At 39.8% G+C, this 26,134-nt stretch overlaps 2 protein-coding genes across 15 annotated transcripts in view; one reads left to right on the top strand and one right to left on the bottom strand.

Moving 5' to 3' along the window:
- Positions 1-8,155: 8,155 nt before the first annotated feature.
- pex2 (peroxisomal biogenesis factor 2) lies at positions 8,156-24,728 on the bottom strand. Of its 3 annotated transcripts, XM_072253352.1 has the most exons (3): positions 24,478-24,728; positions 16,581-16,678; positions 8,156-12,346 (listed from the first exon to the last, which is right to left on the bottom strand). In XM_072253352.1, the coding sequence occupies exon 3, from the start codon at positions 12,332-12,334 to the stop codon at positions 11,426-11,428; it is 909 nt and encodes a 302-aa protein (XP_072109453.1). In that variant the 5' UTR covers positions 12,335-12,346; positions 16,581-16,678; positions 24,478-24,728; the 3' UTR covers positions 8,156-11,425. The 3 variants fall into 3 exon arrangements, with proteins under 3 accessions (XP_072109453.1, XP_072109459.1, XP_072109466.1); XM_072253358.1 differs by lacking the exon at positions 16,581-16,678; XM_072253365.1 differs by lacking the exons at positions 16,581-16,678; positions 24,478-24,728 and adding an exon at positions 16,433-16,570.
- Positions 24,698-26,134, top strand: part of LOC140195234 (uncharacterized) — a 665,367-nt gene continuing 663,930 nt past the window's right edge. For 3 of the 12 annotated variants that reach the window (XM_072253281.1, XM_072253262.1, XM_072253273.1), the window contains exon 1: positions 24,706-25,178. In XM_072253281.1, coding sequence (XP_072109382.1) covers positions 24,879-25,178 — 300 coding nt within the window. In that variant the 5' untranslated portion in view covers positions 24,706-24,878. Of the gene's footprint in view, positions 25,179-26,134 lie in introns of all 12 variants that reach the window. The other 9 variants (XM_072253330.1, XM_072253298.1, XM_072253253.1 and 6 more) reach the window with 7 other exon arrangements.

The raw sequence follows: 26,134 nt of genomic DNA, 5'->3' as shown, positions 1-26,134 counted from the left end.
TCAAGTATTGTGTGCAGTTTTGGTCACCTAACAAGGTTGAAAAAGTACAGGGAAAACTCACATGAACTTTGCCGGGTCTGGGGGACCTGAGTTACAAGAAAAGATTGAATAGGTTAGGACTGTATTCTTTAGAATGTAGAAGTTTGAGAGGGATTTGATGGAGGTATACAACATTATGAAGGGTATGGATAGGGTAAATGCAAGCAGGCTCTTGTCACTGAGGTTGGATGAGACTACAACTAGAGGTCATAGGTTAAGGGTGAAGGGTGAAAAGGCTAAGGGGAATATGAGGGAAAACTTCATCACTCAGAGGGTCATGAGAGTGTGGAATAAACTGCCAGGTGCATGAGAGCTCAATTTCAACATATAAGAGAAGTTTGGAAAGGTACATAGATAGTAGGGGTAAGGAGGTCTATGGTCCGAGTGCAGGCCAATACAAGTAGGCAGTTTAAATCATTTTGTCATAGATTATATTGGCCGAAGGGTCTGTTTTTGTGCTGTACTGTTCATTTACAGAATATTTAAATGTTTCCATTTGACACAAACTTCTGGTAGAGGGAACATCTCAAGTGTTGGCATGTTAACTTGTTGTTTCGTCACTCTGTGACTTAGTATCATAGCTGCAATTCGTGAGCAGTATTGCATTGAGTTTGTTTTTGAGGCTAATGGTAAAACAATGCAAATTCACATCTACTTATAGCACATCACTTCCTTCCTGCAATCTTTTTCATTATTTAAGCACCAGAATGGTCTTGTGCATTAAACTATCCAATGTTCTCCCAGAAAATTCTGTTAACAGCTAACTTAGGGAATTTACACAGGTTTTGCAAAAGCCAAATTTTGTGGATACTGATCAGAGTTTGAGCAGAACCGAAGAAAAGTCATCAGTGATGTGCTAACAGTTTTAACCTACACATGTTGCTAACTTTTCTTTTAATTTTCTGTTTTTAATTTCAGAAAACATGTAATTATACTCAATAATGTCTTATAAAACTAATACTCAACCATCATTGAAAATGTGACCACGTCTTGAGGGCAGGTTTGGTCGAGGTGTCCAGGAGCGTTTAAACTAAATTGACAGGAGGATCGGGACCGGAGGTATAGTGCGAAAGATGAGTTAGCTGGTTTACAAAGAGGCAATGTATAGTGAGACACCTAGCAATGAGAGGATGATGATGGGGCTAAATTGCAGTGAACAGCACAAGTTGCAATGTAAAAGGAAGACAAAATCAAAAAGGGTGAATACGAGACTGAAAGTGTTATATTTGAATGGTTGCAGTATATGGAATAAGGTAGATGAACTTGTAGCACAGTTACAGGTTGGCAGGCATGATGTTGGCATCACTGAATCATGGCTGAAAGATGATTATAGCTTGATTATTTAACGTCCAAGGATACACATTTTATTGAAAGGATAGGCAGGTAGGCAGAGGCTCTGTTGGTTTAAAAAAATGAAATCAAATCATTAGAAAGAGGTGACATAGAGTCGGAAGGTGTTGAATTGTTGTGGGTAGAGCTAAGAAATGGCAAAGGTTAAAAAAAAAACATGGGGGGAGTTGTATACAAACCCCGAAACAGTAGTAAGGATGTGGTCTACAAATTACAATGGGAGATAGAAAATGCATCCAAAAGGTCAATGTTACAATAGTCATGGAAGATTTCAATATGCAGGCAAATTGGGAAAAATCAGTTTGGTGCTGGATTCCAAGAGGTGGTACTTCTAGAATGCCTAGGAGATGGCTTTTTAGAGCAATTCATGGTCAAACCCACTAGGGGAATCAGCTATTCTGAATTGGGTGTTGTGCAATGAACCAGAATTGATTAGAGAGCTTAAGGTAAAAGAACCCTTATGGGAAAGTGATCACAATACTATATGATCAAATTATCCATGAAATTTGAGGAGAAGCTGAAGTCAGATGTATCAGTGGTACAGTGGAGTGAAAGAAATCAGAGGCATGAGAGAGGTGTTTGCCAAAATTGATTAGAAAAGAGCAGTGCTGCTCGGCCGTTGTCCCAGCTAATGACTGGAATTTCTGGAAGCAATTCAGAAGACAATTAGGAAGAAGTATTCTAAAGGCAACAAGAATTAATTGTAGCTAATTAAGAGAAGTCAAAGCTAACATTAAAGCCAAAGAAAGGGCATATATTAGAGCAAAAAATTAGTGGGATATTAGAGGATTTGGAAGCTTTTAAAAACCAACAGAAGGCAACTAAAAAGTAATTAAGGAAAAGGTGGAATGCAAAAGGCAATAATTTTAAAGAGGATACTAAGTTTCTTCAGATAAAGTGTAAAAGAGGTAAGAGTGGATATCAGATTGCTGTAAATAGATACTGGAGAGGCAGTAATGGGGGACAAGGAAATGGCGGACTAACTGAATAAGTATTTTGCTTCAGTCTTCCACATTGAAGACACTAGCAATATGGTGGAAGTTCCAGAGTGTCAGGTGTAAGAAGTGTGTGAAGTTGCCATTATTAAGAAAGTTCTTGGGAAACTGAAAGGTCTAAAGGTAGATAAGTCACCTGGACCAGAGGGTGTACACCCCAGGATTCTGAAAGAGATGGCTGAAGAGATTGTGGAGGCATTAGTAATGATCTCTCGAGAATCACTTGGTTCTGGAATGGTTCCTGAAGACCGGAAAATTGCAAATGTCACTCCACTCTTTGAGAAGGGAGAGAGGCAGAAGAAAGAAAATTATAGGGCAGTTAGTTTGAAAATGTTGGAGTCAACTGTTAAGATATGGTTTTGGGGTACTTGGAAGCACATGATAAAATAGGCAGACTGCATGGTTTCTTCCAGTGAAAATCTTGCCTAACAAATCTTTTGGAATTCTTTGAAGTGTAATGGCTTCTTTGTAATGCTTCACAGCTGAGTTAACGGTTTCTCTATAGCAGCAATGTTTGGGTTATGGCTGGAGATAACAGGATTATAGTATGCATGTTATCCAAACAGAGATTGTTGTTTTGTCTTGTGTACCTGGAAGGATGTTGTTTTCGAGGTCTTTTGTTTAGGAAAGAAGAAGAGGGAGGATGCGTGTGGAGAGCGCTGGTAGACCACTGGAAGGAGTGGACTTTGGGATCTGAGGGTCCAAAGGTCGGCGACGCTTGGAGGAGACTGATGGTGGAAGAATGACTACTGAGTGAGCTCCAACATGACTTGGGCCCTTTTTTTCATTACTAACCCTATATTCAGATTAACATTCATAAAGTTCAATCATTTAATGGTGTACTGTCTGATATTTTGTGTTGGGGGTTTGTAATTGGGCGTACATTACACAGCATCCACACAAACGTGATTACCCAGTTTGGCGGTGCCGAAGGCTGTTTCCCTAGACAAACACCTCCTGGATTGATTCCGTTGGATGCTGTGTGATTGCCCTATTTAAATCCGTGCTGGTATGGATGCTGCTGGGGCAGAGCAGTAGTGTGCCTCCTTGGGGTTGCCGGTAATTAATGCATGCGTGTTGAGTGCGGTGGATATTTATACCCCGGATGAATTGTTAATTCGATTTTTGAGTACGGTTAAAGCCGTTGGCAAATTTGAAATCGTAGCTCAAAGGTTTGATAAAACGGTGTGCTCAGACCCCGTTTTAGTTCAGACTAGTGCTGACGTAACGGCGGTGGGACTGTCAGCGTCTATCGGTGCCCCAGGTGAGGCGGGGCCATGGCCTGTCCATACTGTCAGGGAGCCCAGCAGGCTGGGTTACTAGCCGAGTTGCCCGCAGTTGGGGGCGGAGATTTCAGAGACAGGGTTCTATCGTTTCTGAGGAGCGAGGGGAAAGAGTGGTCGGATTTGGAAAGTTTAATTAGTCCCTGTCCCCCAGAGAAGAGTGAGGGTTCTGAGTTGGCATCAGCCCTTACCTCCCTGGCGAGTAAGTGGCCCAGTGCACAGGCAGTGGGGCCCCGCCAGAGGTTAAGAATTTTCTCTGGAATAACGCCCACCCCCGAGGGGGAAGAGGAGTATGAGACGTGGGTGGAGAAGACCTCTCAGTTGAGTGGCGGTGCTCTGATGACGAAAACCGACAGAGATCGGTTGAAAGTTTCAGGGGGTTGGCGGCTGATGTAGTAAGAACCGTGACAGTTAACTAACCCTCTACTCCCCTTGCTGAGTATCCAGACGAATTTGAGAGCGTTTTTGGTACGACAGGGAACCCACTGGAGCTCATGGGGGGGCGGGGGGGTAAGAGTTCAAAACATGCGTTAGAAGAAGGGGGAGAAGCTTTCCGCGTACCTTTTTCGGCTAGAGAGACAACTAAATTGTTTGCGGCGCCGGGAGGTCATTCAGGCGGCTGAGGTGGATAAGTTAAAGATGGACCAGATAGCCAAGGGCGTCCAGCCCCAGAACATGATTACTTGGGGTCTCCGATAGTCCCGTAAAATGTGCCCCCCTCTCTCATTTGATCAACTGATCAGAGAGGTGCGGGAGGACTCCGTCGGCAGGGTACAGTCCTCGGTAGTAGCCCCTTGTGATGAAGCGACCGGGGCCAGCCCAACCGGGGAAAAGGTAAAGGAGATGGTGGCAGAGCTGAGGACTGAGACGTCCCGGGTGTGGACCCTCCGTATGATAGGACTGGTAGAGGGCGCCCCCCACCCCCTTACCAAGGGGAGGGCTGCGGGTGGCCGGGGTTCCGCAAGAAGAGGGGTGGCTGGTAGTGTACTATAACTAGATCAGCCATGGTGAAATGGTGGAGCAGACTCGATGGTCAAAATGGCGTAATTTTGCTCCTATACCTTGTGTTCTTACGGTCTCCATCGCAGTTTGGTTTCCCACCGCCAGCACCCTCTCAAGTCCAGGTTGCAGTGAGTGGTTCACTCAGTAGAGGTCATTGGCTGTTAGCTACCAAATTAAGAGCCCTGTTTATTCCCAGAGCGAAGCATAGAGCTGAAAAAATTATTGCTGACTCCTCCCATACTAACAGTCATCTGTTCACCAAATTGTCATCAGGGAGACGCTGCAAGACCATCCTCACCAGGATCTCTGAAGCTTCTTTCCTGTAGCTATCCAGCTTCTCAACAAAACTCACTCAGGTGTGGTACCCCATCTGTCCCTGTACAACATCTGTCCACTGGTCCTTTTTTCTCCCCTTGTTCTGTTCATAAGTTCACATTTAGTAAATTTGATTGTTTAGGTTTGTGAATGTGACTGTTCTGCTCATTGTGGATTGCGCATGGCTGTTTGCATTATTGCCTTGTAAATTGTTGGTAGCCATTTTGTCTGTCATGGCATTGCCCTGTGGTTTTTGCTTCACATACTGGCAATAGTGATTTCAATTCTACTTTGGTAAGAGTGGTGCATTGGGAAGATGGCATCCATATTAAAGACCCTCACCACCACCCAGGACATGCCCTCTTCTCATTGCCATCAGGAAGAGGGTACAGAAGCCTGAAGGTATGCACTCAGCGATTCATAACAGCTTCTTCCCCTCTGCCATTACTAAATGGACATTGAACCTATGAACACTACCTCACTTTTTTAAATTTGTATTTCTTTTGCGCTAATTTTTAACATGACTGTTTAATAGACATTTACTTACTGTAATTCAGTATTTTTCTCTATTTATTTCACTGCACTGCTGCCGGAAAGTCAATGAGTTTCACGACATATGCCAGTGATTTTAATCTGATTCTGATGCTGCCTGGATTAGAGGGAATATGCTTTAGAGGTTGGTGAAACTTGGGCTATTTTTTCTGGAGTGATGGAAGTTGAGGTGAGATCTAATAGAAGTTTAAGATTGCAAAGCATAGAGTAGACACAGTATTGGTTTCCTAAGTTTTAAATGGCTAATACCAGAGGATATGCCTTTAAGGTGAGGGGGGAATTTCAAAGATGTGAGGGGCAATTTTTTTTTTAAAAACAGAATGATGGCTGCCTGGATTGCACTGCTTTGGGTGATGGTAGAGGCAGATATATTAGGGACCCTTAAGAGATGTTTATATGGGCCCAAGAAATGTGAGGAAATGGAAAGATATGGACATTGTTTAGGCAGATTAGTTGACCATCTGATTACTGATATATTTGGTTCAGCACAACACTGAGGGCCAAAGGGCCTGTTCCTGTGCTCTACTGGTTTATGTTCCATGTTCTAATTGCTTATATAAGACAGCACAAGCGATTTGTAATGGGCAGTATTTCATTATAGCTTGCTGGTTCCTGTAATATGTATTTATAACATTAGCTATGTTGTTATTCATTTACCAAGTCATTAATTGATAAATCTTAACACATAGTTGCCAATGACTTGTCTACTGTGACTGGGAACAGAAAGCAATACAATGGAGAATTGTTTGAAGATGTAAGAGCCATGTTCCAAAACAATTTCCAGGAAAAGAACAGGAAGCTCCAACTCTGGCTGCAAACTAACTGCAAGTTGATTGGATTATGAGGAGATATGCTAAAAGCACATAAGAAATAGCAGTAAGAGTTTGTTGCTGTTCCCTGAGCCTGCTGCACCACTCAATAACATTGCTGATCCGTTCTTGGCTTAACCCCAGTTTCCAGCTAACTTCCTCCTAATTCAAACTGCTGTCAATAATCTTGAATATATTCAATGGCTGCTTTGGGATAGAAAACTTCAAAGATTCAAGACTCTCTGAGAGAAGAAACTCCTTCACATCTCTCTATTAAATGGATTATATTATGAAGCTGTAGCTTTAACTCTGGATCACCCTTCTAGAGGAAACATCTGCTCGTTCAGAAAATATCCCTCAGAAACTTGTTTCAATTAGATTGCATCTCATTCTAAACTTCAAGTATAGGTTCAACTAATCGTCATCCCTGGAATCAACGAATGAACTCTTTGCAGTTGCCAATGTAGGTTGAATATGGAGACCAAAACTGTACTTGGCACATCAGCTGTGAAGATAACTACACGTGCAAATGTGCACCAAAACCTTGGTACTTCATACTAGTTGCAATAAAACCCTAACCCTCACTTCATTAACCTTGCAGTATGTCAAGAATTGTAATTGAATAGACTAGAAATAGCTAAGCAACCGGCACCATTCCCTGTGGTATCCTCCCCTTTACTGAAAGTCCAATTACCTGTTTTTTGGATGAGATGCAAACAATGCTTTTGTAACATACACAAAATGCTGAAGGAATGCAACATATCAGGCAACACCTATGAAAAGAATAATGATGTTTTGGGCCAAGACCCTTTTGGCACTGGAATGAAAAGATGCCAGAATAAAAAGGTGGGGGAGGGGAAGGAGGACAAGCTAGAAGGTGATGGGTGAAGTTAGGTGGGGGGAGGGGTTGAAATGAGAAGCTGAGAAGTGCTAGGTGGAAACGGCAAAGGGCTGGAGAGCAAAGAATCTGATGGGAGAGGAGAGTGAACCCTGGGAGAAAGGGCAGTATGGTGAAGTGATAGGCAGGTGAGAAGAGGTCAAAGCGGTGAACTGAAGAAGGGTAGGAAGAAGAAAAGATATTACTGGAGGAAGAAATTGATGTTCATGCCATTGGTTGGAGCTAGCTGGATGGAATATGAGAAGTTGCTCCTCCACTCTGAGAGTGGTCTCAATGTGGCAGAAGTATGGGGATAGGAATTAAAATGGTAGGCAACCAGGAAATTCTGCTTTTTGTGGATGGAGTGGAGGTGCTCACAAAGCAGTCCCCCAAATTATATTGCATCTCACCGATGTAGAAATACCAGATACAGTAGGTGATCCCAACAGATTTGCAGGTGAAGTGCTGCCTCACCTGGAAGGACTGTTTTGGGCTCTGAATGGAAGTGAATGGCCACTTCCTTTTGTAGTACTCATTTAGAATGTGAACTAATATACACAGTAAAAGATGCAATCACAGAAAGACTAAGAACTGTTACAAAACTGAGATTATGGGTAATATAAATTGTGTATGACAGAGGCCGCAAAAAAACTAGCAATGAAACAGTACCATTGGCAAGAGTTTTCAACATGTCTAAATGTTCTTCGTCTAGAAAACACAAAGCACTTTGAATTTCTTATTTGATTTGCCTTAGCACACAGCCCATCATAGTGCTTCCTATACTCACATACTTACATTCAGCCACTGGACAAATCAACCTCTAAACTTTCTGAAGAAACCATATAGACATTGGTAAACAGCGTAGTTAACATCTGTGGGACATTATGTTTCACATCTGAATATTCAAATAAAATAAACTTGATTTTGCTGGTCTGGCAGCTTTACAACTTTTAATTAATTTATTTTCCTGATCAATTTTACAAGAACATTAATTTTCAATTCAGGGAAAAAGGCTAAGAATTGAAAACCTCATAAATTATTATAGATTGTACGCTGGACATTATCTCCGTGTAGCTGGATTAGCATAGAAAGTAAACTGATGAGTGAAGGAGTTAAAAAAAAACACCAGGCGGATAACCATTGGTTATGTTGAAATGCTATTGATAGCAGACAGTACTCAAGTGATTTAAAAACAACGAGCATACAAATTTTCTTTTCTGAAACATTTTTTCAGTAAAACTGTAATCTGCTGAAAATATGCAATGAAGGTGATTTCTCAGTAAAGTTGATGAACTGGTGATTAGAGGGAAAATTGTTCATAAATTTACACAATGAATTTTTAGGCAATCCACTTTACAGTATTAAAGTATAATTTAAAACAGAAGCAGTCATTGTACTATTCTAAAATAACTAACAAATTTACTCATTCATACTAATAGTGAAAAGATGTGCAAATCATTTTATTTCCATTGCAAGAATTTATCCAACATTTTAAAATACCTTCTCAGTGGCTGTTATGTTAATTAATGCTTTAAACTTAATAGACATGTACATGATTCATTATTTTGTTAATTTTAGATGGTTTCTAATGAAAAGACACAAAATTTCATCCAAATATCTAGGTTTTCCAATGATGGCCGAATTTAAGGGCACAAAAATGTCAAATTTAGAGTATTTAATTATCAGTTAGTTACAAAGACTTTAGTACAAAGATGGAAGATATCAACAAGGTAGGCTGGGGAAGATTTCTTTTGAGTCAAGACATCGACTACTTCAGCAGAAATTGTAATGGACACAGTTAGAAATTGCTACATGATTCTATCAAAATTAATATTCATTTGTGGATTAGTGTACCAAGTAGATGGGACAACATTACCAGAAACCATCCATTTTCAGAGATTTTCAATCACTTAATGCCAAAAGTTTATCAAAAATAGCAAATGCTGGAAAAAAAATCAGCCAGCTTCAGAAGCCGCATCAATAAACTGGCATGAGCAGTTGGTTGGATAGTTTCTGAGCCTATAAGGAACCAAAGCAGAACCACTCAATCTTTTGAAGTAGTTTAAGATCCTCATGACATTATCATCTAATTCTGAAAGAAGCCTCCCATTACTACCTTTGACAGACTCTTTAATAGGGAACAACAAATGTTCCGTACTCCAGGAACCACAATGATGGCTGGGTCTTCCCAAGCTGGAAGGCCAAATACATTTAGCTATACTGAGAACAGGCTGTACCTGGAACTATTAATGAGTTTCAGAAGAAACAGTCACATGAACTCAGATGAAGCAGAAGTATTATAGATAATGAATATGTGGCTGGCGATGTCAGAGGGAGCCTGACAGCAACCTGAAAAATGTTATGCAATTGGAAGAGCACAGGAGTTCCAGAAATGGGCAGAGGATTGGGCTCAAGGACTTTTGTGAGGACAAGTGACCAAGCTCTCGGGCAAGCCAAAAGTATCAATGGAAATCACAATTTATGAATGCACTACTACCATGGTGTCCTCTGTACCCAACCAGCTATGGAAGACAGCAGTGGATTAAAATGTGCAGGTGGTGTGAAATTCATAATGAAACTGTTGTACAAATCCCCAGCTAGTGCTCCACTGATTAATATGGGCACAACAAAGTCATTGAATACCTGAAAGAGAAGGTTATCAAATATGGATGGACCACATTTGTTGAACCTCACCTCTACACAACAACTGATGCTTTATGGAAGCTGGACTTTGATTTGTTGAAGAGAATGTGGCTGAGGTTGATGGTGCCATTAGATACAGGAATAATACGTAGTTCATCCAGGAGGGATGGTGAGAAGCAAGATAGATACAAATATTCAATGAGTCAGTCACAGGGGGATGAATGTACCCAATATAAAGTGGCAACCACTGATTCTGACTAGCCCATTACACTGACTACCCTAACTGGAAGGCTCCAACACCTTCGCAGCACCTAAATAGAACATCACACATATGGACTGAGGATGGACAGTTGCCCAACATACATGCAACATGTAAACCAACAGAATTTGCATTCATTCAATGAGTCAAATCTCAGGAAAGATGCTGCTGACCTACAGAACTTTACTAGCATTTTATATTTTTTGTTTCAGATTTTCTGCGTCTACAATAAAAAAAATCACCTCCAGAAATGATAGTTGCTCCCCGGATAGGAAATTTAAGACAAGATCAAATTAGAAAATTAAATGTAATTGTTAGTCTTGATAGTGATTAGCAATTACTTGCAACCAATTGGTGAAGGGGGAAAATGGGAAATGATGTATCCAAAGTACATTGAAGCCTTATTTCGTGAACTTAGTCTGAAAGCAAGAGGAGCAAAATTAGCCCATTTAGCCCATCTAGTCTGCTCCACCATTTTATTATGGCTGAACCATTTCCCTCTCAACGCCATTCTCCTGCTTTGTCCCCTTAACATTTCACACCTAAATAATCAAGAACCTATTGACCTCCTCTTTAAATGCACCCAGTTACCTGTGGCAACAAATTCCACACATTTATCACCCTCTGGCTAAAGAACTTTCTCCTCATCTCTGTCCTAAATGGATGTCCCTCTATATTGAGGCTGTCCTAGATTCCTCCACCAAATGAAACAACTTTTTCACATTCACCCAATCTAGCCCTTTCAACATTGATAGGTTTCAATGAGATCCCCCCCTCACTCTTAATTCCAGCGAGTACAGGCCCAGAGCCTTGAATTGCTGCTCATATGATAACCCTTTCATTCATGACATCTGTTTCAGAAGACATACAATGGTTCTCAAGTTAATCAGAGTAAAGGATTTTTTAAACACAAGTTAACAAAAAAAAAATAAGGTATCTCATCCATCTACTTGTGCATCATGTAGAATAGATACTCAAACCACAAACTCTGGAATTAAAAGTGGTCAATTTGAGTATTTTATTCGGAAAGAAGCTGCTTTTATGATGTCCTCATGACGTTTCAAGGATTCCATAAATGGAAAATGAAGTGGATCACCTTGTCATTTGTTCCATCTCTGAAGCAGCTGATTGCTTAAGAAAGAATTTAGTTCAAATACTAGGTCAGTAAACAATATAATTAAATTTTCACATACATCTAGGCCACCAAAGGTTGCATCTGCGTCTTGTCCTTTAATAGTGCATTGAGATGTCAACCTAGATAACATGTTCAAATTCCAAAGTGGCCTTTAGGCAAATCTGCATTAGATTGATTGGTGAATGTTAGATAACAAAGGAACTATATTTTGGATTTCAGTGCTGCATTTAGGACAAGTAAAGTAAGCATCAGATAGATAATTACTTTGAATGCAGTAATAACAAAAGACGTGCTTACAACCAATTACATGAGGCATAGTTGGCCAATCACCACAAATGGCACATTCTTTACAGTGGATTGATAGTGTACCATCATTGTCTTGGATATGGCCTACTGGAAGGAACCATGATGAAACAATTACTTTCAGCTTTCTGGTATTAATCAGTGGCAGAAGAAATATTAAGAATTCGGCAAAGCCATGCCATAAAAGTTCCCGATTCATATATTCAAAACCAACTTGACGAACACCTTGAGGTCTGCAGAACACAGCTCTGATTCCTATAAGCCGTTCTGGAAATGTGGCAAATCTACCATTCTGAAGAAAGATCAAAAAATTCAGTAGCCCAGCAACTTTCAGAAGTCCAAATGAAAAAGTTATGAAATATTTAAACTTGTGGATAATTGATTCTGGGGAACGACTACTAATTAAATCATGGGCTCTCTCTTGTAGCCATTTCCCTCCAATGGTACACAATGCATACCACAGCTTCTGACGTTTACTCATTGGTTTGTATTGTTGTCCCTGAGACAAGTCATTTTTATATCTGATGCTCAGAAGTGTCTGGCCAACTGTTGCATTTTGAGAATAGACTGTAAATCTCCATAACAAAATTTGCAGGATTGCTTTCAGTTCTGGTTCAAAGTTTGTAAGCAAGCCAGGTTTAAAACATTGGAAACACTGGGCAAATTGGGACCACACCAGCTGTTCCAAGGCTCTATCCAGTTCAAAAGCATCCAGTTGGCTTATTCTTAGTACTGGAGGTAGGGTACTTAAGTTGTCTTCCATGGAATCCATGTTTTCACAAATCTACAAAAAAAATTGAAACATCAATGACAGACAAAACAAATATGAAAAAACTACTTACCAAAATTATGTAATGATATGTAATAATAGTAAACCTTAACACATCAAGTTCAGCAAGTTCAGATGTCTCAAACTGCTTCACAGGCAATGAAAATCATTTAAAATGAAGTCACCATTGTAAGAGAGGGAAAACATAGTGGGCAATGCATGCAAGCTCCTATAACCAGCAATATGATAATTTTAATTCTCTCCTACTTTTCTTTAAGAGGGTGCTCATAATTCTACATATTCACAAAAGAAGACAAGGTCTAAATCTGGCATCTCATCCAAATCAGGGTCTCAGTTTAACATCTCATCTAAAAGCTAACATCTCTGACAGTGCAACATTTCCCCAGTACTGGAATGAAGTGTCATACTTGATGAACATTATTTGTACCAACCGATAGTTCAAATATTAGTCACAGTTCTACAAAATATTTGATTACTATCTAGATATCCGCCATATAAAATTAAAGGCAAAAAAAGTACTGTACACAAATGCAAGGTGCTGTTTTACAGAAACTCATTTTAATAGGAGTCAGTTACTGGCACTACTGGATCCCACTGAATACCCATGTCATATGGCAACAGAGGTTCCATTATTGGGACAGCCAAACATTTAATTACTTAATTTAGAACACTTTCTTCACCACATGTGCTTGATACAAATACATTCTTGGCTAACCACGTTCCTTGGAGGATGCTGTACAGCAAGATAATTTGAGCTATGAGCTAAAATAAAACAAAGAAACTACATTACTAATTTTAGTCAAAATGACAAAAGTTACTTCACTTTGAAGCTAATTAACTGATCAGTTTTGATAAGTAATAACATATTTTACAATCAATTGAAAGCAAGTGCTTTCAGTTACATCCCATTGTGTGAAAATCCTGAATTTAGTAATGATCTTGATTTTATATAATCCTTTCAATTAAGGATAGCATTCCAAATTAGTTGGAGGCATAAACAAAAATATGCACCCAAAATTATAGTTAGAAGGAAGAGAAAAAGCAGATCAAAAGGGATGAGTTCCAAAATAGTCATAAAGGGGAAGATGGATTGGGAGAGATGAAAAGGTTTTTGGTCTTTATACCAAGGTGAGCTGAAACATTTGAAATCATGCTGCTTGGGTCATACTGCTGCTGCAAAACAACAAATTTCACAACATATGTCAGTGATTAAAAAGACCTGATTCTGACTCTGCTTAGGTCAAATGGAGGAATGAATGATGCACAACATTCTAGAGTTCATAGAAAAAAAGGATAGGAGAAATGTTGTTGTTGGAACTGTGATAGAGTAGGGCCACAGAGGGATTTAAACACAAGGTTGAGAATTTTTAAGTATGTGGCTGAGAACCAAGAGTAAATGCAGATCACAGGCAAGTAGGACTTGGTTTAGCAATGGTTCTGCATGGACTGAAATTTTAGATATTTCGGGGCAGCTAGGAAAGCACTGGAATAATAAAGGTTAAAGTGTTTGATGAATAACCTTAGTGATAAACAGTCATAGTGATGGAGAACAAGTAAGAATATCAGGATTTGAGAGAACATCAAGGCCTCCAGTATTATGTTTAAAAAAAGAAAAAAAAAAGCTGTATTTGTGGAAGATGTCAAAATAGGTCAAGGCATAAATACTGTTCCAGAATAGCTCCCTTGTTTTTCTCAGATCAACACTACTCATAGGTCAGACAGGATGTTGTTTTAATGTCAGTCTGAAAGAAGGCATCTTTGACAATGCAGCTCAACTCCTTTAAGTTTGAACTGTGCTCAGTTCTATGGAGTCACTTTTGTATAGCCATTTTAATACTGAAACCAGATTCCTTAATGGGAAATAAAAGTAACACCTCGCCTCATCCTCTGGGACTGGTACCAACTGTTTCTGGGGCATAAACAAAAATGCACCCATATAGTTAGTCCAGATTAATTCACCACAAAAGCTTTGAAACTTTTATCATGAAACAAATGATGCCTGCCATTAAAAAATGTGAGCATTTTACTTTCAGCTTGGAAAAACTAACCAGACTGTCATAAAATTTGGTAGTACCATTTATTTTTAATGGTATGGTATTAGTAGCCTTTGCTTGTTAAATGGTATCAGTATTATTGGACTCAGATCATACCTAGAGTAAATCAGTGCCAAGCTGAAATAAGACAACTAAAAAGCATTGCATTAAATTCAGGTTCTGAAAACATTAATCATTTGAAAAAGAACATCATCTGAAGCAAATGATGAAGAAACAAATATACAGGCATGGTTAAAGAATTTATATTGAGCAAGTCTGAAACCATTAATGAGATAGAGGTGAAAGTGATTTACTTTTTAGCCCATATGTTAAGGAAAGCAGTTATTGAAAATAAACAAATTGATTATTTTTTTCTTGAAAGAAATTCAAATGATGTGCAATTGTTGCATTTGGCTACTTGAAGCTATATTGTACTAAATCTAAACAAAGGTACGGTCTTCTGGAAATGTTAGCAGACAAGATATTGATGGAGAATATTATAATACAGTGTGGGCACGTGGCCACGTGGTTAAGGCATTCTGAAGGTCGTGAGTTCGAGCCCCAGTCGAGGCAGCATGTTGTGTCCTTGAGCAAGGCACTTAACCACACAGTGCTCTGCGATGACACTGGTGCCAAGCTGTATCGGCCCTTGCCCTTCCCTTGGACAACATCGGTGTCATGGAGAGGGGAGACTTGCAGCATGGACAACTGCCGGTCTTCCATACAACCTTGCCCAGGCCTGCGCCCTGGAGAGTGAAGACCTGCCAGGCGCAGATCCAAGGTCTCGCAAGACTAACGGATGCCTTAATTATAATACAGCCACCACACCTGAACCAACAGTGAAGTGATGAAAATTCGGTGAATCACAGTGCCAATTTAGGAGAAAGGCGAAGAACACGGGTAGATGCTACTATGCCTTGAAAGTTACTTGGAAATGATGTATATAAATAGGTAGTTTGTACTGGAGATTTGTTTGGATTTAACTTTCAAACAGAGCCAGAATCAGACTGGAGCTTAAGGACAATGTCGCTTTTGATTTACTTTGGGTCAAATTGGGTATCCATTTACAAAGAAAGTTTTTCATTTTACATATACTCTCTCACCTACCTGCAAGCGTTTATTTTGGGTACATTTATTTATAAAGAACTGGACCTATCAGATGCAACCTGAGTCTAAGGAGTTGTAATAATTTTATTACCATAGTCACCCCAAACTTGACATGTATACTTGGGTCCTGTTGGGTTTGATTCAGGCAGCCGGGCTGAATTAGCACTATTTCAAGATACACCCCTCTCCTGCTACTCTTGATATGTCATTGGTACTTGAGTAGCCATGTAAGTATAATGCCCTGGTTAAGTAGAGCTACTAGGACTTACTGCTATGCTGTAAGGTATTTCATTGTAGCAGTTTTCTGCAAAATCAGTGTGACCTGCTGGTAGTATGTTTTGATTTCAGCTAAAGAAGCCCTGTCTCTCAGCTTAGGAATGATGTGTCTGCCAATTAGGATGGTGGGAACTGAAGAAGGTTCTAGAGAGAGTGGGTGGAGAGTTTTCTGAAGGACCGTACTGTGGTTTGAGATCTGTTGGCAGGAGCTGCGGAGTGGGACCAAAGGGAAGGTGCCGCAGAATGCTGTTGGAAGAACAGTCCCCGCTGTGAGAAATGCTTTGTGCAGATGAATGGCTCCAAGGAGGAAGAGGGGGAGAGAATGAGAATTTGCTTGAGAATGGTCTTTGAGGGGAGATCGAAAATGCAGCAGGTGTTTTCACGCAGACTGTGGGGCTAGTGCATGAGTAAGAGAATATTCCAGTATGAGCTCCAATGGTTGTGTGCACATTGGACTGGTTTAACTGTTATGGACCCTTTTATTTTATTTTTCCTATTAATCGATAAAGCTGAAATTGGTATATATACTTTCTTTACAATCTTATGTGGTGTACAATCTGCTATTGTGTTTGGACAGTATTTGCACATCATTTGTTCAATTCAAAGTTCCATTAACTGGAACATCCCTGTTTTCCTGTTTGGTCAAACCCCAAATCACACTGACCCTAGACGTGTATTGTTTATAAAGGTTGCCTTCTCACTGCCGAGTCCCATGGCTGTTAGACGAGTTAGCTGTCATGTCAAGTTTGCATACGAGCCGGTGAGAGGATTACGCAAGGTTTGAAGAAATTATCAGCAATTACTCATATCACCTCCTTTCCAAACTCCTTCCATGGTCTGTTTCAAGTCCTTCGAGAATCTCTCTTGCTCTTAGCAGAAGCACAACTGCAAAGCTATTGTGGAACAAGATCTGTTTTAGGAGAAAAAAAATCCCCTTAATACTTTAATGATTTGTTGAGTTTAGAAAGTTTGTGTTTAGCTAACATTGAAGTAAAATCCTTTGTTAATCCACATAAAACAAATACTGTCAGAGGATTTCCACACTATTTTTAAGTCAGCAATTTTATGCTGTATTACTACAAGCTCCAGCAATAACGCTTATCGTCTAAATATATATTTTATAACATATTAACTACAACAGTATTTAACTGTGGGAACTTCCCTTGGTATTTTTTTCCTCAATGCAGTTATTGAGTAGTTTACAAATTATGAATTAATACATTTTATTTGGGAGCATATTATTGACAGAAACCCATCAATAGTAATGTGGCTATTGTCAGTAGCTTGTCAATATTAATGCAGTTATGATTTAGAGATCACACAGATGTAAGGCAGGCAGAACGATGTTTTCCCACAGGCTTCTATCAATAGCTACATTTCTATTGACAAGCTCCCAGGATGTACTTGGGGATCTATTACCATCAGAGTTTTCTGTCAATAGATTTTCCTTGTATAAAAAAAAACATCTAAATTTTCAAAGCTCAAGCTTATGGAGAAGCCAGTTTTGTTACAGCCACATATACTACAGGTAATTCCAACAAAGTATAAAAAATAAGCATTCTACCTAGGTTATTGACAGCATTAAGCCAAGAAATAGACTAATTCAAAAGTTATTAAAAACAATACTACTAGATGTTGTAATTGCACTACTCATTATGCAAGGAAAAAACAGCTCTTACTGTTGTTTAAAAAAATTCTATCTTGCTCTTAAGTGAGAGGAAAATGAAGAAAATACATTCTTGAAATTATATTAGTTTGAAGTATTGCAAAATCGTTGTGACATGAATAACTTTTTCCACGCTCAGGTTCCAAGAAAATTTTAATTGTGACAATGTTTTCAATCATTGGTTACATGTACAGTTTTGTGCTGATATTAACAAACTTGACAAAATTGCAATGGCTTACAATTTAATGTTGAAATGATCATGAGTCACTGTGAGCAACTAGGAACATTTGTCACCGACAAGTAGCTGATACTGAGCATTTATCCTTGCACAACTTTCATAGTCACAGACCTCAAATCCCAAAATGTTCTATTTATTCCAAATATTTTCTGTCTATTAACTAATCCTTACACCAGACAGATATTAACCCTAATAGTGAAAGATCTTATTTTGTACAAAATTTTCATGTAGCAAATAACTGAATGCCTTCTGCATATTCAATTATACTGTGTATACTAAATTCCCTTAGCTAGTCCGCCAGACACACCTTTGGAAAAAAATTCTCTGTAAGGATATCACTTTCATAACATGTGGACTTTCTCCAATAATGATCAGGACTTTGTCCTGTTGAAGGACCTTAGCCAGAAATATCTGTTAATCCCCCTTCATAGATGCTGCCTGACTTGCTGAGATCCTCCAGCATTTTGTGTGTGTTATTTAATAATATTGTGATATGTTAAGTTGTCAGTACAGATACAATGCCTAGCCTTAAACAGTGCACTGGAAACAGCCTTCTCTTACCAATTCTATCCAAATACTTCCTAAACCTAAACACATGCCCCATTGAGAACCATTTCTGTATCCCAATGGGTCCATGACTCTCTTCTGCAGCCCTGTGGCTCAAAGGAGTTGTTGAAAAATTATAAACCATATGCCTTTATTTCACTTCTATGCCACAGAATGCAACTGGTCCATTCCCCAGAGTTGTATTTATGAATCATCTACCTCACAGTTCTGACACTGACAGCGATCTAATATAAATGCTTCTCTGATAAACTAATTGATGAAGCACCGCTGCCACCCAGAGATGCTGAGAGCCATAAGTAGTACTTTTCTCTAGCAATTCCACAGCCATTAACCAAGATTTTGCATTAGTAAAGTTCATGTGTTCATTTTTCTGTGCAACAGAAAGCAACCATAAAATTTTCACATGAAAAGTTTAACGCAAAAAAACTCTAAAGTTACTGTTAGTGGATCAACACACTTTCTTATGGTGAAATGTTTGCGGCTTTTTTCAGTATATTCAACCTGAAATTAAGCTTTGGCAATAAGGTCTGATTATCAAACTCACTATTCTAATGGCATATTGTAATATTGTGTTTCAATGACATAATATCTAATAAAGTCTTAACCAATGTCTAACACAACTTTTTTTTACATTTTATTTCTTTGCATGAATATTTCAAAACATGGGATTTAAAGCAGCAGCTTCTTCAATCATAAGAACATGCTTTACTTAGTATGTTACAACATTTGGTAAGTTAAAGCTTCTTAATTTCTTGACTGTGCGATTGGATGCAGAGGCAGCTTAAGAACATTCTTCTTGAATTGATGACCAACAGGTCTCAGAATGAGAGAATTTCTCAAAGCAAAGATGACCAAAACCTGTTTATTTCTAGTCAGTGTAAAATGCAGCAACTTTACTAATGACGACAAATAGGTAAATACTGGATTTTATTTGCGGGGACCTAGCCTTACCCTATTTTTCCTCCCAGCAAGAAGATTTTAAGAATTTGTCTTGTAGGGAAAAGAATAATTGAGGGCTAATAACTAGTAAATAGGGATATGGATTGTGCTAGAGACAACCACAGACAAAGCCTAGAAGTAGAAACATGGAATGCAGCAGAGAGGACACCCAAGTTTTAGAACTTCACTTATTATGTTATACACAGCCCCGTTGTTGTAAAAGAAAATTGGGATTGCTATTAGACTTGCGCATAACTATTTTATTCTGTATCAGGACCTAGACCGTTACTTAAGTTGTCCTGTAGACTCCATTCTGTTATTAAAATGTAATTATTTTGGTAATCTTGTCAACTGAGAATATAAAAGCTGCACCAAAATCATGCTCAGACAGTTCAGCTTTAAATGGTCTCCTAGTGCATACCAGTTTTTAATAAATTGCCCATTATTTTGTGCACCAACTCCAGGTAGCCTTTCAGTTTGTTCCTATGATTTGTACATACTGTAAAAGAATCGTTCTTTATATTTAAATCATATTAATCTTACATTTGTAACGCCTGCTTTGTCTTTTTCATTTTAATCAATATTCATCCAGGTAACACCAGATCTGGCTACCTTTTCTGACCATCTACTCGAAGACCTCCCACTATACAATTGTTTTGTTCTGTCATCTCATTATGCACTCACAGTATCTGCACTAAAATTGCATGTTTATACATCTTCTGCTTTGATTTAAAAAAAATCAACAAGACCTTATATCTCCACATGTAATAATTCAAAAAGGTTTTTTTGTGTTAAATTATAAAAAAATAAATAACTTCTTAATTTTCTCTTCAATTTAAAACAGCAAACTTTTCAAGTTCTGCTTATTGCAATAAATGTTAAAGTAGTTAAATATCAACCAACAGATGTCCTTGCCAAGAGCCAAAATTAATTTACATAATCTGGTTATTAGAATACCAGAACAATGACAAAATTTGGAACAGTAACAAAATACTGACAAATATAAAAGCGGAGTAAAAAGATATACTTATTGTAATATGTAATATATACATTTTCCATATGAAGGCTAAAAATAAGTAGCTCAACTGGGAATGGAGGATTCAAAATATTTGTTTAAGAAAAAATAATAGCTGAATCCAATTACTATAATTTTCTCCAAGTATCGTCACTATTTTACAGCAATACTCTTGGGAGACTGAAAATTGATAATGTTCTCACTACTTTCTCCAGGTGGAAAATATTACTCAAATTATTTGGCTGGAGGCAAAACGTGCTATTACCCACATAAACTCTAGTAGAACGCAATTCTGGTCATTACAAAATTACTATCACTTTTTCCTGTTCACAACTAACAACGCATTTCATGGGGAAAAGAAAATTGACTAAAATACAGATTGGGAGAACTGCTTCCTGGAATATACTAATTGCTTTAACAACTTTTGATTCGAACTTTAAAGAAAATCTGGCTTCTGGCCAATCTAAAGTCATAAGAGAAAAGTGATTTCAATGCTGAACATGAATAATGGGACCAATGGGCTAGGAGAAATGAAGCTGAGTATTAGAGGATTTTAATGGAGAAGGGAGAAAAGGGTAAAGTAAGTAACTAAACAGAAATAAATATTGACGAAAATTGAGAATGGGGGGAAAAAGAAATAGACATGAGTATTTTTCTGATCTTAGTTTCTGTACTGTAATCTTCTTACAAACAATTTTAATTTCAAAACTCCACACTCATGCTTGTTACTTAAACAATATGCTGCAAGTCTTATTCCTCAATTACTCTATTTACTATAAATTAGAAATGGTGTAAAATTATGAGAGTGTGCTCATAGATTAATACAGTTAACATTTTTGAAAGGTTATACAGTGATTATTTCCAAGATCATATATCATTTTGAACTTTAAAAGGAGTTAAAAACTTAAGAGGGCCTTGTAGAAGTTTATAAAACCATTAGGGGCATAGATAATATGAATTGTCAGTGTTTTTCCCACAATAGGAGAGCTCAAGACTAGAGAATATGGGTGAAATTGCAAGCTTTAAGGGAGACTGAGGCCAGATCTTTAGATAGATAGATAGATAGATACTTTATTGATCCCGAGGGAAACTGGGTTTCGTTACAGCCGCACCAGCCAAGAATAGAGCATAGATATAGCAATACAAAAACCACAAACAATCAAACAACAAAATGCAAACTATGCCAGATGGAAAATAAGTCCAGGACCAGTCTATTGGCTCAGGGTGTCTGACCCTCCACAGGAGGAGCTGCAAGTTCGATGGCCACAGGCAGGAACGACCTCCCGTGCCGCCCAGTGTTGTATCTCGGTGGAATAGGGCTGAAGTCCAACAGTAAAAAGTTCAATATCCGGTCTACAAACACGTTTCTCGATCGTAAAATGACCTGGATTGCACCATTGGTTGTTAAAGGGTTGTTGGTGCCAAGGAAGTGGTAGAACCATGTGCAATTACAATTAAAATATATTTTGCATTAATATGATAAGTATTAAGGGATATGGGCCACATGCAGGTAAATGGGACAAGCTCAAGAGGCAACTTTGGTCTACATGGATTTTGGGCACTATGACCTGGTTCTGTGGTGTACCAAAAAGGATATATCAGTAAACAAGCTGTACGAAAACACACACAAAATGCTGGAGGAACTCAGCAGGGCAGGCAGCATCTGTGGAAATGAATAAACGGTTGATGTCTCCGGCAGACACCCTTCTTCAGGACTGGAAAGAAGGGGGAAGACACCAAGATAAAAAGGCAGGGAGAGGGGAAGAAGACAAGCTAGAAGGTGATAGGTGAAGTCAAGAGGTGGGAAAGGTAAAGGGCTGGAGAAGAGGAAATCTGATAGAGGACAGTGGACTAGAGGAGAAGGGGGCATGAAGAAGGGTTGTAGTCAGGTGAGAAGAGGTAAGAGGCCAGAGTGAGGAATAGAAAAAGACAGGAAAGAGAGGGAATTTTTTTACCGGAAGGGGAAATTGATGTTCATGCCATTAGGTCAGAGGCTACTCAGATGGAATATGAAGTGTTGCTCCTCCACCCTAAAGGTGGCCTCATTGTGGAACAAGAGAAGGCTGTGGACTGACATGTCAGAATGGAAATGGGAATTGAAATTAAAACGTTTGGCCACCGGGAAGTTCCACTTCTGGCGGATGCAGGGGAGGTGTTTGATGAAGTTTTACGACTGGTCTCACCAATGTAGAGGAGACTGTATCAGAAGCACCAGATACAACAGACAACCTCAAAAGATTTGCAGGTGAAGCACTACTTGGGGCTCTGAATAGAAATGAGGAAGGTAGTGAATGGCTGGGGCAGCACTTTGGCCACTTGCAGGGATAAGTGCCAGGAGGAAGATCAGTGGGCAGGGACAAACAGACAAGGGAATCATGGAGGGAGCGTGATCCTGTGGAAATCCATAAGATGTAAAGATGTGGTTGTCGGATGCGGGGGGGGGGGGGGGAGAGGAAAATAAAGATGTTTGGTGGTTGAATCCTGTTGAGGATGATGGAATTTGCAAAGAAAGATGTGTTGGATGTGGAGGTGTATTAGGTGAGGACAAGAAGAGCTCTATCCACTAAGGTAGCGGGAAGCTGGGGTGAGTGCAGATGTCCGGGAGATGTCAGTGGTGGAAGCAGATACACTCGTGAAGTTTAAGTGACTACTAGACAGGTATATGGAGGAATTTAAGGTGGGGGGGGGTATATGGGAGGCAGGGTTTGAGGGCTGGCACAACATTGTGGGCCGAAGGGACTGTAATGTAATGTGCTGTACTATTCTATGTTCTATGTTAAATAGCGAGGTTGTGGGTGAGGGTAGCGTCAGGTAGAAGCAAAACACAATTCTTTGAAGAAAGAGGACATCTCTGATGTCCTAGAAGGGAAAGTTTTATCCTAGAACAGATGCGACAGAGATGAAGGAACTGAGAAAAGGGAGTATTATTTTACAGGAGACAAAGTGGGAAGGGGTATAGTTAAGATAGCTGTGGGAATCGGTAGGTTTAATGATGTTGAATAGTTTATCTCCAGAGATGGTGACAGAGAGATTGAGAAAGGGGAGAGAGGAAGTAGACTAAGTGAATTTAAGGGTAAGGTGGAAGTTAGAGGCAATGTTGTTGAAATTGACGTGCTCAGAATGGTACATGAAGCAGCATTAATACAGTTGTTAATTTAGCATAGGAAGAGTTGAGGAGCACTACCAGGAAAAATTGGAAGATGGCTGTTTTGTGGAGCTAACAAGAAGGGCAGCATAGCTGGGGCCCATGTTACCCCTTTCAATTTGGAGAAAGTGGGAGGAGTCGAAGGGGAAATTGTTGAGGGTGAAGACCAGTTCTGGCAGACGGAGGAGAGTGGTGGGTGGAAGGAAACTGATTGAGTCTTTTGTTGAGAAAGAAGCAGATTTAAGGCCTTGAAATGTATAATGAAAGGACATCCATAGTGAAAATGCGGCGATCATGGCCAGAGAACTGAAATTTGTTGAGGAGATTGAGAGCTCAAGAAGTGTCGTGAATGTAGGTAGGAAGGGACAGAACCAAAATGGAGTCGAGGTATGCAGACACGAATTCAGTGGGCAGGAGCAGGCAGAGACTGTGGGCCTACCAGGACAGTCAGGTCTGTGGACCTTGGGTGGAAGGTAGAAATGAGCAGTGCGTGGTAAGGGAACGCTGAGTTTGGTGGCAGTTTATGGGAGTTCTCCAGAGTTGATGAGTTAGTGCTGGTGTCAGAGAGAATTTTCTGATGGTCTGGAGTGTGTCATTTAAGGGGCAAGGCAAAGCATACAGATTTTTCTGAGGGAATGGTAAGGTGATTTTGCATTTAAAAATAATTTCTCTGTTATGAAAGAACAAAATATTTCGATTATCAGAGACAGGAGAGACTACTTATGTCAGAATCCGCAGCATTCTGCCGGAGGAACTCTGCGATTCGAGCAGCAATCGGGGTGGGGAGAAACTAGAAATTTCGGCTCGAAACCCTACATTACCAATTATTACTTATATTAAAATACGGTTGTTTGGTAGTAATTTGTATCACTTACCCAAAACATCAAGGTTACTAGCTATAAAATACGTGCGAAAACAAGCAAATCAAATTTGTAACAGATGGTAAGCAGAAATGCCCCATAATACCGCAGGTAGGCCTTAGCTTAATTCAACGTCCTTTTTGAATTGACAATCAGACTCGAACGCTGAGGCCTATTGTGCAGGCAGCAGTGGCGCTAAGCAGCAAAGCGCATAAAGGTATGGAGAAGATAAAAAACCCGGTAAATTAGACACGCTCCGCCGATTGCAAGACCTTTTACCTGTCATCCACTCCACAAGAAGGCGACCCGCACTCTCGGAGCAGGGCAGCCAATCGGAAGCGCCAATTTGTCACGTGCACGCAGCTTTCCCCGATGTAAACACCGGTGGTCCTGCTCAGTTCGCGTCCTTTGGTGTCCAAAGCAACGCAATCCATGTGCAGCTTGACCCAGCTCCGCTGCGGACTGCGCCACTCTGTCTGCCTCACGCTGCGGGCTGCTTGTTTGTTGCCCGGCCGTGACACTGACGCATGCGGCCCCGAGCGACCCTTTCCGCCAATGAGAGCAGGGGGAGCGGCTGTTCCGCGAGCGCGTTCCGTTGATTTCAAAATTTGGGGGGGAGGGTGCGGGGGTGCGCAGCGGGTGATGGTCGTCGGCCCCTGGGCTGGCTGGAGGAGTTTGGTATGCTCCGGCCATCGGAGAGGAGCAGGCGTATGGGAGGCAGGGCGCTGGGTGAGAATGTCGGTCGCTCCGACAGCGGGTTAGTGAAATACGGTGATGCTGCTGCCGCCGCCGCTGGCATTGACGATGGTGGTTGGTGGCGGGACATGGACCTGTTAGGAGCGGGAGTCAGGAAATCGGCGTTATCGCCAGCGTCGGGAGTCAGGCAAAACATGAAGCACTTGTTGAGCGAGCTCAAAGACATATACGAAGAAAAACTGAGACATATGGGGAATAAAGATGAAAGCAAAGATACGCTAAAGGTGAGCAGTCTATTGAAAACGAGAATAAATTTGTAAAGAACAAAGATGCAAAGTGTCTTTTTAAATCTCATTTTAGCAAAATAAACTTCTGGAAGCTTGATGTTACTTTCTTTACCATGACGGATTGTACTGAATTGCTGATGCTGTCCACCTGTCCTGTGATGAACAAAGTTCCAGAAGTACATCTACAAAATGAACTCATCATATGAGGTTCAACTGCAGATTTCTGGATGAATTGGTTGCTAAGCAGTTCAGACCCTCTTGCAAAGATTTGGAGTGCTTGTTTACCCCTTGATGCCAAATTGAACTTTATTTCCTCATTTCAGATCTGTTTCAAAGATTTATTTTCTTTTTGCATTATTTCTGCTTCAGTGCAATTGTGCAATAAAATAAAGAAACTGAATTTTCCAATGCCATTATTGAACATTGTACTCTGGGATTCTGGTTTGGAAAAGAGATGACTAATTATAGTTAAATCTTGACAGTATAACTTAATTAGAATTTTTGCCAAATTTTATAACTAACTCACTGGTTATACCACACTTTTCAAATGTATTTGTATCGGAGCAAAATGTTTTTTTCAGAGCTATTTTATATTTTTATACTTTGGATAAGATATGAAACTCAATGCATTACAGAGGAAGATAGTAGACTTCAGAGGTGGGATATAATAGACTACTGGTAGACAAAAAAAGACTGAAGTACTGCGCTAGAGCAGGAAGAATAAGATGTAAGAATGTAAACTGAAATACAGAATTTTAAAGAGTCTGGAAGCCCATCCTCTTCAGAATGATTAGTTTCACTGCTTTTCCTGTCATCTCGAACTTGCTTCTACCCTCAGATCACTTTATTAGGTACATAGGGATGGAACCCCCTATGGTATTCTGCTGCTGTAGCCCATCCACTTCAAGATTCAAAGTGTGCGTTCAGAGGTGCTTTTGTGTAACCCATGGTTA

Source organism: Mobula birostris, chromosome 1, assembly GCF_030028105.1.
Source record: "Mobula birostris isolate sMobBir1 chromosome 1, sMobBir1.hap1, whole genome shotgun sequence".
NCBI lineage: Eukaryota > Metazoa > Chordata > Chondrichthyes > Myliobatiformes > Myliobatidae > Mobula > Mobula birostris.
Note: the sequence above shows the minus strand (reverse complement) of the source record. Positions and strands in the feature narration are given on the sequence as shown.

Excerpts from the sequence above, each read along its gene's own strand:
- pex2 (XM_072253352.1), bottom strand. The coding sequence starts at position 12,334 with ATGGATTCCATGGAAGACAACTTAAGTACCCTACCTCCAGTACTAAGA.